Source organism: Crocodylus siamensis, chromosome 4, assembly GCF_052110815.1.
Source record: "Crocodylus siamensis isolate JL-2025a chromosome 4, ASM5211081v1, whole genome shotgun sequence".
Lineage (NCBI taxonomy): Eukaryota > Metazoa > Chordata > Crocodylia > Crocodylidae > Crocodylus > Crocodylus siamensis.
In genome coordinates this window covers 209,875,121-209,889,131 of record NC_143398.1, presented here as the reverse complement: position 1 = coordinate 209,889,131, position 14,011 = coordinate 209,875,121, and the positions used below count along the sequence as shown (strand labels likewise).

The 14,011-nt window shown below is 40.7% G+C and overlaps 1 protein-coding gene across 2 annotated transcripts in view; it reads right to left on the bottom strand.

Moving 5' to 3' along the window:
- Positions 1–1,218: 1,218 nt before the first annotated feature.
- LOC149867529 (sodium channel protein type 2 subunit alpha-like) overlaps positions 1,219–14,011 on the bottom strand; it is a 133,180-nt gene continuing 120,387 nt past the window's right edge. For both annotated transcript variants that reach the window (XM_090045593.1, XM_090045592.1), the window contains 3 exons: positions 12,638–12,742; positions 11,314–11,584; positions 1,219–4,776 (listed from right to left, as the gene is read on the bottom strand). In XM_090045593.1, coding sequence (XP_089901719.1) covers positions 3,587–4,776; positions 11,314–11,584; positions 12,638–12,742 — 1,566 coding nt within the window. In that variant the 3' untranslated portion in view covers positions 1,219–3,586. The remainder of the gene's footprint in view (positions 4,777–11,313; positions 11,585–12,637; positions 12,743–14,011) is intronic.

The window sequence follows — 14,011 nt, the reverse complement described above, 5'->3', positions numbered from 1 at the left end:
TCTTCAGATATCAAAATATAGTACGTCTGCTATTTAGCTGACTTTAGTAAGTGGTAGCAAGTCATCTTGCAAGTCTGCTGACTTCCTACCACTTGCTAATATCAACCAAATAGCAAATCTAATGTTCTGCCTCTGCCAGTGCTAAATTTCAAATCAGAAGGAAATCAAAAATTGATAGGACACTAGTTCCTGACACTGACAAGGTACACAGAATAATATCAAAGACATTATATAAGAGCCCAATATTATTGTGATTTTATTTATCAATCTGACCAGTTTTTCATGTAGTTGATCATTTTGATCTACTCCCTTGTTTATAAGATCTTGCAGGCATAGGCAGGGCATTGATTTCTATCATAAGCACTAGCTTCATTTCGGGAATCTTACAATTTTAGTTCTTAAAATCAGACAATAAAAGATCGGGTCTTCTAAGCTACAATCATGGGACTCCTCAGTAGTGGGTTGTTATTATAGAGAAGATGGTTTATATTTTTAAGCTTTTTCCAGAAATTGTTTTTGGTTTTATGGACAGAATCAAGGCATATCAATGCATAAATTATTGTATAGATATATGGCATGTTTATACTAAGGAGAAATATTAGAATCAGAATATTAGGGACCCATCCAACTATTCAGTAGAGTGAGGTGGAAACAATATCTACAGTCAAGGTGGACTAATAGTTCTTTGTTATAAACCCTAGTGTTTGGATACTTATTCCTTTATAAAATGTAACTGTTTAGCCTAACATTTATATTGGGTCTTTCATTGTCAGGGGTCAGCAACCTATGGCCCTTGGGTTGGATCCAGACTGAAAAGGGCCATATGGGTCTGACCTGGGCTGCATTTTATTAAGGGTGTGCTAGTCTCCAGTTGTTTGAACCCGTCTGTGTTTTCCTAATGGCACACCAATAGCCTCCAGCCTGCAGTGGAGGGGTGCTCTTTCTCATTGGAGCCTCTGCTCACCCTTGCTGGAACGGCTAGAGGTGAGTGTGGGCTTATGACATCAGCTAGGTTGCAAGCTGTGTCACACATTAGTAAAAGGTTCTAAACTTTTTAATATATTGTTGTCTGTTATTTTTTCCCTATATATGCAGATGATACTTTTAATGTATAGAGATTAAGGCATTTAACTTTGAATATCAAGAACACATTCCTGATCAAAAGCAGTTAATCACTTTATGATTCCTTAAGCAATAAAGGCAGAGAATCAAAGGAAATAAATACAATAAAAAACAAATGTTTATTCTTTTGGCTCAATTATAATGTAGTTTACGTTTTTTATGGTAGTAGCAATTTCCTGCATGCACTCCATCAACACATTACAAGTTAAAAGCATTAGTAAGGAAGAGTCTACATTTATCTTTAGCTTGTGAATGATACACAAAATGTGGTGATGAGTTTGATTTACAAGTGTACCATTTTTTCTCAGGAAAATATTGGCGATTCCATCATATGCTTGAGTGCAGTATGAATTAAAAAGAATAAGAATAGCCTATATGAACAAATACTGAGAAATAACAAGGTTTCTGTGAAAAATGGGTATCTGTACATGAGCATCAAGGCTGCTCCGATGCTCTGTAATTACTGCCCATCTAAGCAGACTTGATCATTCAAGTCTTCTGGAGCATGGTAATGTGGTTCAACAAGCTTCAGATAAAGTAGCCCCACTGCCATTTTGAAGCACGGAGACACGGATGTATGAGATGTTCTGGGCTCTTTAATTACAATGGCTCTCAAAGTTGCTCTAATTAAAGCACTCCCCCACCTCCCCCCTGCCCCTCAGCAGATGTATAAATGCCCAGTAAGACTATCGTGAAACTTCTGATGCAAGTAGTGCTAGAAATTCAGTTGTCCCCCTAACAGTTTCTCCACTATCCCTAACACCAGATATGATTGTATGGTAACTAATAAACTGGTGTTCCAGTTTTACACACTTTACAAATTAAATATCTGCAAATATAATATTAAAACAAAATAGCCTATTAGTACTTATTTTCTTTATTTCTTATATTGTGAAGATCTCAACCGAATATTATCATGGACAGAAAGTAAACAGAGTGATATGGGAAGTAACTTAAACAGAGAAGTGAGCCTGATGACAGTTACCTTATATACAAAATGCTGCCAATAATATGATTTTTTTTACATTATTTATATATGCTAACCACATTTCAACAGGTTAAGCAATTTGCAGTATGCCCCATACATTTTGATTCTATACCATATAATAGCCACTTAAAATTTAAAATGCAAAACTAAAGAAGCTCATAAATAACTTCAAACTATTGCTTAATGATATGAAGGAATGAGGTCTTGTCAAACAATTTGATTCACTTTATCACTGACATGGCTTCCTATAGCAGAGACTCTGGACAGTGGAAGGAGCAAGATACAGCAGCAAAACTATTGACATGCATCAGTGGTACTCTCCAAACTATCTATAATGATACAGAATATAAGAACTTACCGGTTGAGAGCTTAGAATCTACACATACTTTGGTACATATTTGATGCAATATGCTGTGGCACAGCCAGTTATGTATATATTCAAATATGTACAAAAGTGTAAAATAAGTATTTACACAATAGGGGGGATTTTGTTATTTCATTAGTTGTCAAGCTTACTGAGAGTAAAAAGGGGATAAACAATTTCAATAAAATATAAACCTTTAAAAAAATTACTTATTTGATTAAATTACTTTCCCAAGACAAATACAATACAGTGGTTTTTTTTCTGAACAACATTTGATAAAAACAAAGACTAGGTGACTAGAAATTGGGATGAAGTTTGCGCTTGCTTATATTTCATGATTTGCATAAACATAACTCGTGTAAATTCTTGTAAATTACAAGATACTTTGCAGGCACATAAAGATTAGTTTGAATGTGACAACACAAATCGTTAAGGACTTCAAATTTTAAAGCCACCCAGAAAGATGGAAGTAGTTAAAACCCTTGTTGCTTTGCATCGTGTCATGGTTTTTTTTCCAGGCACAATCTACAAGTGCAGCATGCCTCCATGCAAATCACTTTGTCTGTACATTATAGAGAATTGGAGAGTAAAACACCTGGCCCTCATACCCCCTCCCCAACATAAAACCCATTTACAAAAATAGTCACATATAATATTAAACAACCTGTGGATTAAAAAAATCAAAAATTCACTAACACTGTTTTTGTAAAAATATGGCAAATGTGGCAGTTGAAGTACAAACAGTGAATAGAGTTACCATACTAGGTGTTTTTCAGTATGTCAAACACGCAAAAAATGTAGCTTTGCACACCTTTCAGGGCTCCTATGATGTAAAGAACCATTGTGTCTGTCTTCTTCAGCAGTGTCAGCTGTGATGAAAACAGTAACCACCTATCAAGTATGTTACCCTGTTTTAGACTTACAGGTTGATGACGATGGGTCACTGTCTTGTTATAGGCACTGACCATAAGTATATATATAATGTGTATATACATATATATATGTAAAAACAGTCAGTTTGGCATAAACCTCCTACAGGAGTCCTGTTGACACAGATACATTACTTTCAAAGGCTGTAAACAAGGTGACCTACAAACAGAATTCTTAGTGTTTTACTTTTTACTTTCCCTGATGTCTTTGCCTTTGTAGTCTTTTACTGCTTTGTCTTTTTCATATTTCTCTTTTTCTGGCTTTGTTACACTGTCATAAGAGGGCGGTGAGGTGGTTGAGGAGCTCTCATCTGTTTTTTCTGGAGTAGAATTCTCATTTAGTTTATCAATAATCATATCCTTGATAGGTAGTCCATCTCCTTTGTTTTTATCTTTGTTAATTAGACTAGAAACTTTTTTAACTTTTTGCCTTAAAAGGTGCCGTCTGTAAGCACGCTGAATAACAGTAGCAGAAACCTCCTCTTGCTTTCTTTTTAATGTGGTTGTAATTGGTTCATAGGAGACTTTAGAAGGATTGGCTGCCATAAACCGATCTTCCATTTGTATTCGAAGTGCATCCATCTCCCCACTTTCACCCAAAACACGCTTTGTAAAAGCAAACAAGATGTCCAGGCAGTGAATTCTGTCACCACTTACCATGGGCAGATCCATTGCAATAAGCTGGACTTTGTTGGGCTTTGCTATAAGAAGAGGAGGATCCAGTGAAGCTGCAAAATCAGACAGTTTACTATATTCTATGAACTGGGTTGCATCTGGGTCAAACTTTTCCCAAACCTCATAGAACATCTCAAAGTCATCCTCACTCAAGGGCTCAGCACTTTCTTCAGTTGCAACACTGAAGTTCTCCAAAATCACAGCAATATACATGTTTACTACAACTAGAAATGATATGATAATGTAACTGACAAAAAAGAAAATCCCAACTGAAGGGTTACCACAGTCTCCTTTAACAGAGCTTCCAGGGTGATCTTTATGTGGGTCACAGTCTGGTTCCCCACTGTTAAGAATTGGTGCTAACAAGCCATCCCAACCAGCGGATGTGGTAATTTGAAATAGGCAGATCATGCTGTTGCCAAAAGTTTCAAAGTTGAACATGTCATCAATCCCAACTTCCCTCTTAACATAGGCAAAGTTGGACATCCCAAATATTGCGTAAATAAACATGACCAGGAAGAGCAGGAGGCCAATGTTAAACAAAGCAGGAAGAGACATCATCAAAGCAAAGAGCAAAGTGCGAATCCCTTTAGCTCCCTTAATGAGTCGCAGGATTCGACCAATTCTGGCGAGTCGGATGACTCTGAACAAGGTGGGGGACACAAAATATTTTTCGATCAATTCAGCTAGAAACATTCCTGTTAAAAAATAAATTAAGTTAGTCAAATAGGCCATTAATTTAAAAACAGCTACTGGATATTTATACTAGCATATTCAGGCTGACCATAGAGGAATATAGCACACTTGTAGTATACTATAGCAAACTATAACAAAATTGCAGTAGTTTGTATTGTCACCATTCAGTTAATTGAACAAAACATTCACAGTATGAAAATCAGCAAAAAAAAAAAAACCCTAAAAGTTTTACAGCACTCTGCAAGACCATGCAAACTGAGCCAAAGAAATGCATATATTTTAGCTGGCAAGGTTCTTTGAGTAGATGTGATAACTTTTATTAGAACAACTGAGTAGTTGGAAAAAAGCTCTTAGCAAGTTTTTGGGTGCAATCACCCGATATTTTAGCATGTGCGTATGTGTGTGTGTGTGTGTGTGTTTTTCCTAGCACAGAATACTCCCAAATAGGAGTATTATAAAATGCACTTGGCCAGCCTATTTGTATTATCTCAATATCATAGATATTGAGGTCTGAGGAATATTGTTCTGTTTTAGTTATAATAAAATAATATAGATTAATTGGAAGGAAAAGCCCTGTTTATAGTTGTTGGTGACAGATTACAATGTAATCAAATCAAACTACTTCTATGAAATATATAAATTTATACAGAAAATTAGCTTTTTGCAAAGAGCAAAGTTCAAATCCCTTTATCTGTCTTTATTAGTCACAGGATTTGACCAATTCTGGCAAGTCAGATGACTCTTAACAAGGTGGGGGACACAAAATATTTTCCGATCATCTCAGCTAGAAACATACCTATAAAAACAAATACACATTTAATTCAAGAACAGCTTTAAATTTATTAATGTATCATTGGTGGAAATATTTGTTTGTTGTTCTCTCAGAAACAATCAGAATATGAAATGCTTGTTTCTTTACTTTAAAAGCTAAAAGCTGACATCAGTCTTTCTGGAAGGAAGATAACATATATACAGATATAAACTGGCTATTTTATTACCACACTTACTTTAATACAAGACAATGCCCAAATAATTAGATTCTATATATGGAAAATATATAAATTTGTTATAATTTTCCAGGTATTGAATCTAATTATTAGAGGTTTGCCTTTAATTTGTCCCTCTCTCACTGCTACAGCAGGGAAAATAAATTTGGAGGGTCAGGTAGCCTTTTTGCTCTCTGTCCCTGTCAGCTTCTGCCCCCCTGCAGTCCCTTTCTCTCTTCCACGCTGTAAGACCCTGTTCTCCCTGAGCACATGGAAGTGAGGGGCAAATCTGAAATAAACATACCTGTATTAATTCACATCTAGATACATTATTACATGTACCCACACACTTAGTTCATGCAGATTTGATCTATTGTATCTTCTTCTTTTTTTTTTTAATTGCTGCAAATTTTAAGACAGGTCCTCCAGAAATGCACTTTTTAGAAACACTTCTGTACATACACTTTTGTGCCAGACTATCCATGGTATTAACCCAAAGCCAAAAAGGCTCATGATTTACCATATAGGTCATTGGCCTGGACCCCAGCAGAGTCAGCAGCTTTTAAAGCCATGGTGACCTCACAGCTCAGTGTTGCTCAGTATGTTTGTGTACTCTAGATTCCCCCTCCCCCTACACAAGGATCCATATGCTAATTAGTCCCCTACTCATGACTAGAAGTGTTCTTGTCATGAAGCCTGAGACCCTCCAAAAATGTATATGTAGATGAGGTGCAGGGCAACCTGGTTTGGCTGTACCTCATGGAATGTGAGGCCACACTAATCATATGAAACAAACTGAGAGAGGAGGAGGCAGAGGCATTCTGGGTGAACTGTATGAAGCTGACGTTTGCCAGACATTAAAAGCAGAACTCAGCTGTGGGGGTGAAGAGGAAGTCAAAATGTATTCAGTATAGTGGCTAGCCATGACTTGAAAAAGAGTCAGTGCTGAGGGGGACTGTGCTCAGTGGGCGCTACCATATATCTTATTCAGTTGGGTTCACTAACCTATCCTTGTGGTAGGGTCCAATCAGCATGTTTGTCCAATATGGGCCATGTGTTTTATAGTTAAGTTCAGTGTTGGTTGGGCAGTGCACTTACTGTGCCTGCCACTTTAAGAGGTCAGGCCATCTGCGGAGCCACTGGGGGGGGGGTGGTCAGGCCTAATTAGAGAGTCAGTTGACCCAGGGGCTTGCAGGTGCAGCTAATCCAGATCAAGGGGGTCATCTGACTGCATGGGAAATGCCTGATTGGAGGAGAGCTGGGCTTAGACAAAGTATAGGCCCAGACACCAAGAGCAGGGCAGGCAGTAACATCTTGGGAGCTGGTGGGGGAACATCACCCAAAAGGAAGGTCGCAGCTCCTGAATTCCAGGAAGGAGAATGACATTCTGGGGGTTTGGGTAGCAACTAAGGGGACGGAGGAGGTTCCTGGGGACCCAGGGTGGCTTTCAGAGGCCTGAGAAGGGGGATGAGTGCCTGAGCCTGTTGAGAGACCAGAGGAGCCTTGAGAAGGGGACTGTTGAGTGCTAGTGGCCTATTGAGAGGCAGCCCAGCCCAGACAGAGAGGAGCAGTGTGCACAAGGGCCTTTAGAGAGACTCAGAGAACCTCAACTGGTCCAGACTGGAGACAGGGGCCAGGGGCCAGGGCCTAGGAGAGGCTGAAGGGCTAAATAGCCCACCACCAGAGACTGAGAGACCCAGGAGTCTGGAGTCTCAACTGGCCTGGAAGGTGGGGCCAGGGCCTAGGAGAAGCCAAAGGTCCCTGGGGGGCCACAGGAAAGAGAGGGAGGGGTCATGGAAAGACAGGCCAGCCCAGAGAGAGTGAAAGACTGTGTGCAGAAGGGGCCTAGAGAGAGAGGCTGGACCATCCCAGAGTGAGGGGCTTGCATACGAGGGCTAGGTAGGCCCTGAGAGAGTAGTTTAATGTGTGGGGAATCTAGGAAGGGCCTGAGTGAACCTCAGTGAGGGTGACAGAGTATAGAAGCCCACTGAGGGGCCTTGAGGAGCACAAGGAAGAAAGGAGCTGCATAAAGGAAGGACTACGGGGCTCATGAGGGAGTGATTTATGGAGGGACTCATGAGGGCAGACCAATAGAGAAGAGAGGGCTGGCTGTTGGAGGAATAAACCTAGTGACCTCTGTTGGTCCAAACAGGGGCCAGAGCCCAGATACAGATGAAGGGTGAGATTGCCCATCACAAGAAACTGCCAGAACCAGGAGCTTGGAGTCTTGACTGACCTGGTGGTGGAGCCAGGGCCTACGAGAGGGCAAAGGTCCCTGGGTGGCCACAGCCATGAGAGGAAGGGGTCAAGCAGCGGGCAGCCATGGATGATGATGACTGGAGCTAGGCTATCTGAGGAGGAGGGATTTAGGAAAGGGATCTGAGAGTGAGCTGGGAGCCAGAGATGGAGGTTTTAGATATGAGGTTGAGCTAGGGCCAGATGGCCCAGGAGTTAGCAGCCCAAGAAAAGACTAGGACATTTAGGGTCCCAGAGAGGAAGTTGTAAGATCAGGTAGGCCTGAAGACTGGTCCTGGGTAAGACCTAAAACTGTATGCTGCTGGAGTGGGTTGTTATGGTGGGGCAGCCTCCAAGAAATGCCACACATAGGCCACACCAGGGAAAGGTGAGGATGGGGCACCAGAAAGCCTCAGCTCTCATTGCCTTGTGGGTTACCCTGTGGAGTGGGAAAGCTAGAGGAGCACACCCTGATAGAAAAGCACTGGCAAGGAAGATCAATGAGGCCTGAGTGGAGAGAGGCCCAGTTAGAGGCCTGAGGCCTAAGCAGAGTGTGGCTCAGAAAGTGGTCTGAGGCCGAAGTTGACTGGGTCCAGGATGAGGGACCAAAGAGGAGATGACATCCGAGAGAGGGGCCAGGTGGGAGACTGAAGGGCCTGACCGCCCAGTGAGTGTGATTGCATGAGACTGAAGGGTCTGAGGGTCCAGAGAGGGGCCTGAGGAGAGATTGAGGGGTCTGGCAACCTGAGTGGGGCTGAGAGAGAGATCAAGGGGTCTGAAGGCCCAGTGTGGGGCTGAGAGAGGCTGAGGTGTCTGAAGGCCCAGTGAGGGGCTATATCAGAGATTGGACTATCTGTAACAATGCCATCTGTGAGGCATAGGACACATTGTAGGGGAGGTATGGAGCCTTGTTATTGGCCCATAAGGTGGGTGGTTGGTACAGATTGGCCCATAAAGACCAGGTGGGTGGGTGGTACAGTAAGATCTGGGCAGCCTCCTGCATTATATATATATCAATTTACATTGAGGCATGGGCGGCAAGAGTGGGGCTGACTGCTCATAAAGCGGAGTAATTTCAGTTTTTTGTGAGGTACTCTGTGACAGTTGGCTACATTTAATCAACTTCAGTTGGCTGCCGTTACTGAATACATGCTGCTTTTTGGCAGTAGTTTAATGACAGACAGTGTATTTAATGAGGTTTCCTTGTATGCGATTTCAAGGCAAGGGGCTATTCCACCCCATGCTGAAAGGAGAAAAACTTTTTCTTGTATTTTGTGTTTTGGGCTCCACAGTTCAAAAAGGATGTGGAGAAGCTTGAAAGAGTCCAGAGGAGAGTCATGCACATGATCAGAGGTCAGGAAAACAGATCTTATGATGACAGGCTGAGAGCCATGGGACTCTTTAGCCTGGAAAAGAGTAGGCTCAGGGATGATCTGATGGCCACCTATAAGTTTATCAGGGGTGACCACCAGGATCTGGGGGAACTTTTGTTCACCAGAGCGCCCCAAGGGATGACGAGGTCGAACGGTCACAAACTCCTGCAAGACCATTTCAGGCTGGACATAAGGAAGAATTTCTTTACTGTCTGAGCCCCCAAGGTCTGGAACAGTCTGCCAGCGGAGGTGGTTCAAGCACCTACATTGAACACCTTCAAGAGTAAATTGGATGCTTATCTTGCTGGGATCCTATGACCCCAGCTGACTTCCTGCCCTTTGGGCAGGGGGCTGGACTCGATGATCTCCCGAGGTCCCTTCCAGCCCTAATGTCTATGAAATCTATGAAATAGTTTCATAGTAGGGTCAGAAGGGACCTGAGCAGATCATCAAGTCTGACCCCCTGCCATGGCAGGAAAGAGTACTGAGGTCAAACGACCCCAGAAAGGTGATTGTCTAGCCTTGTCTTAAAGACCCCCAGGGTAGGAGCCTGCACCACTTCTCTTGGAAGCTGGTTCCAGATCCTAGCTGCCCTAACAGTGAAGTAGCACCTCCTGATGTCTAATCTGAATTTACCCTCTGCCAGCTTGTGACCATTATTTCTAGTCACTCCTGGTAGTGCTCGGGGGAACAGGGACTCCCCCAGTGCCTGCTGGTCCCCTCTGACTAGTTTGGAACAGGCAACTAGATCCCACCTCAACCTTCTCTTGTGGAGGCTGAATAGGTTCAGGTCTCGTAGCCTCTGCTCGTAGGGCCTGCCCTGCTGCCCCCCGATCATGTGAGTGACCCTCCTCTGAACCCTCTCCATGTTGTCCACATCCTTCTTGAAGTGCGGCGCCCAGAACTGGACACAGTACTCCAGCTGCGGCCTGACCAGTGCTGCATAGAGGGGGAGGATCACCTCCTTGGACCTGCTCAAGATGCATCTGTGGATGCATGACAAGGTGTGTTTGGCCTTCCTGACTGCATCCCCACACTGCTGGCCCATGTTCATCTTGGCATCAATGATGACTCCCAGATCCTTTTCTGCCTCTGTGCTGATGAGAAGGGAGTTCGCCAGCCTGTAGGTGTGGTGCTGGTTCTTCCTACCATAATTAATACGGTAATTATGAAAAGGTTATGCTGCAGAATGTCTATAGATAACATTTTTTCCTTCTGTGACATTTTGAAACAAAAAGGACACTCTGGATTAAAATTGAAGTGAACATAAGAAAAAAAGAATATTTAGAGAAAAGCTAACTTCTGGTTGGCAATCTAAACTCTGCACTTATTACTAAGGAAGCCTGGAACAATACATTTGTCTCACGGAGTTCATTAGTTCTTATACCTGAGCCTGGTACAATCCTTTTATATCAAAGAGTATCAGCAGTTAAAAGTAAGGTGAACTCATGCAAATTGTAGGAAGCGATAAAGCAGTCTCAGAGACTCAGTAAAACTGTTCCATACCTTGAAGAAGCTTGAAATCTTATAAACTGCAATATGGAAATGTACTACTTTTTAAATAACAGACCTCTAAATATTCTTGGAGGCTCTATTTAACCTCCATACTCTTCATTTTGCTAAAGAATGCACCTTTATGATTAGTTGATATGAGCCACTGAATATATTTATTTATAAATTATGGTGTAATAATAATGTGAAGCAAGCACCTTCTTTATAAGATTCTGACATTAAAAATTAAATAAATGATAACAATTTGGTAAAAATGATCTTACTGTACGCATAGTATATTTATAAAAATAAAAATCTATAGAATTGCCTTATCTGAATAAATTTATAAGCCATATCACAAATAATAAGGCTGTGTGTATGGTACTATAAAATCCTTAAACAGACGTTCACTTTCTCCTCATTTAAAATCTTATTGAAAATGAATTGCTCTTACCTACTATGGAAAGAATGACAACCACAAAATCGAATATGTTCCAGCCTATGGTAAAGTAATAATGACGGAGTGAGATCAGTTTCAGGACACATTCTCCAGTGAAAAGGATAATGAACACCAGGTTAATCCGAGATAAAATAGTTTCCATATCTTTACTCTGATCATCTGTTTCTACCATCATTGTAACCATGTTAAGGCAGATAAGAATCATGATGCTGATATCAAATACTTGCTTTGTTACAAAATCAAAGACCATGCCTTGGAATTTGTTCTGCCAAAAACAAAACAAAACGTAAGAAATACTTTTGGTACCCTGAAAATACCTTTTTTCTTTATAAATTGCAAATTAAAGAATAGCAGTTTTATAGCACATATTGGCTTTGCAGAACAGAAACAACTTGCAACTCATCTGGTAACATCATTTTCCTACTACATGCTGTCTGAGGTGTGCTAGAAAGGAGTCACCATTTGTTGGAGAGGTATAATGCCACCTGGTTAAAATGTGATGGCAATAATGTAGGAAATTAAGATTAGTCAAATCAAAAGAAATGGCAGTGACTTAGTCGAGAAGGAGCTAATTTATTATTTGTCATAGCTATTTTCACCACTTTTTGCTCCAGGGTTGTACACATTCTATATTTCTGGAACTGCCTTGAACAGACTGTAGTTGCTGATTTGATTGTATTAGTTAATTTGTTATAGCTTTAATCCATTATACTGGGTACTTTCTGCAATATGTATCACTTCCCAACTTTCCAAAAGGGTTCAACAAACTATACACTATGAGGTGCACAATGAATCTCCCCATATCCACTGTCATGTTCTTACTACATTTCTTTAGAATTGAAACTGACTAGGATCTTTGTGTCTAAGGCATGCCAGTTTGCCACTATTGCCCTTCCTATTTGCTGGTATTCTGGGAACCACCTGACAGGATTGGTGCATTCCCATTTCTTACAGAGGGCTTCTGGATCAGCAGAGGGGTAGAAGTCAGTGTTAGAAAGTACCATCTATTGCTGCAAAACAACAAGAGCCAATAAACAGCCAAAATTCCCAGTGCCTGTTCTGGGACTTAGGTGGTAAATCCTGATATTTAATGCAGGTGCCTAAGAAATTCATACTTTGTATGCCCAATGTACATACTTTAAACCAAAATTAAAAAAAGCCCCCAGTTACTCTTACATGCTAAACTAACAAGAAGTGAGGAAAATTTCCCAGCTCTGGGAAAAAAAACAAGAAAAATGGCTTCCTTGGCAAAACAGCCTCAACTACAGTGTAACATAGGCATTAAATGCTACCGGAGTGAAGACAGAATCACTCTTACCACTGGTCTAGGTATAGGTTTTTGTGGTTTTTTGGACCCTAGTTTCTTCATTGCATTGTAATATTTCTTCTGCTCTTCTGTCATAAATATGTCTTGACCTCCAAAGTAAAGAAATGAGATAAAAATTGTTACAACCATGTTTTAGCTATAGCCTTTACATACAGTATGCACCATATCATTTAGTTGTGGATATTATTGCATTTATATTTGAGTCATAAGTTAAGATTTTGATTTTCAGGTATTTATATGCTGGAATTTTGTTTTGAACAGTATTAAGCATAACAGTGGTGTAACTGACTTTTCATCAACCTTTCTCAGTCCCGGATGCTGAAAGTGTATCCTAGGGAAGGAGTGTGTTTGGGACATCACTTTGTTTTTGTAGTCTCTGATTGTTGAAATAAATGGCTCTTAAGGTTGCAGCCAGCTATTTGCAAATTGGGGAATCCTTGAGACTGCTCTAGCTTGTGCAGAGGCCCAGTCCTGGTTGACTCCAGGGTTAGGCAGGTTGAGAATGAATGGTTTAAAAAACAAAACAAAACAAAAAACCACCTTTGAAAAATTCTCTGCCCCACTTCTCAGCTTTGCCAAACAAAACACAGTTCTAGCCCAGGATTGAGATCATAATGGATAAAATTGGTTTAGGAGAAATGAGGAGATATCCAGGGGCAATCATGTCAGAAGAAAACATGAAGTAAAAAAATGCGGAGCCTTTAGTGTGTGTGTGTGTGTTTTATCATTGGTTTCTATTTGTATTTACAAAGTCTGTCGGTCAAATGCCCAATGGCTTCACTTGTGGGAGTTTTCAGTATTCTCACACGTTCACAGTTCACTGTGGGCATAAATAAATATCCAGACTCAGTGTCAGTCCCTCAGTGGCGGCTACACTGGAAGTTTAAGCCCAAGTTATGGCATTTGTTGACTGAATCTTTTGAAATGTTTTTTTTTTTTTGTCTATACTTGTTCTGAGCAGAGAAATGGAGGGTTTAAAGATATCCATATCACAACATCTATTTTTATGATTCATGACTCAGTTTTACCTTATATTTTGCTGGAAGAAAAACTGAAAGGTTTTTATTGCTCGTTTTTTCTGACTGGTTGATAAGAAGGGCTTCAGTTTAGGCCATACAATTTTCACAGCAGATGCAATGATTTATGACGGAGCTCAAACTTTTAGCTTCACTAGAAGACTTAGGTTTCTCGGAATCCTAGGGACTCCTGTTTTCATTAAAATGTTTTAAAACCACTTGAAAGTTAAGTAGTTGCAGCAAAAAAAATAAAAATTCTCCTTTTCCTCTTTTGTACTATTATTAAAAAAACTCTCATAAGGCATAAGTTAGAAAAAGTAAATATGGATTACAAATTCTTCCCATCTCC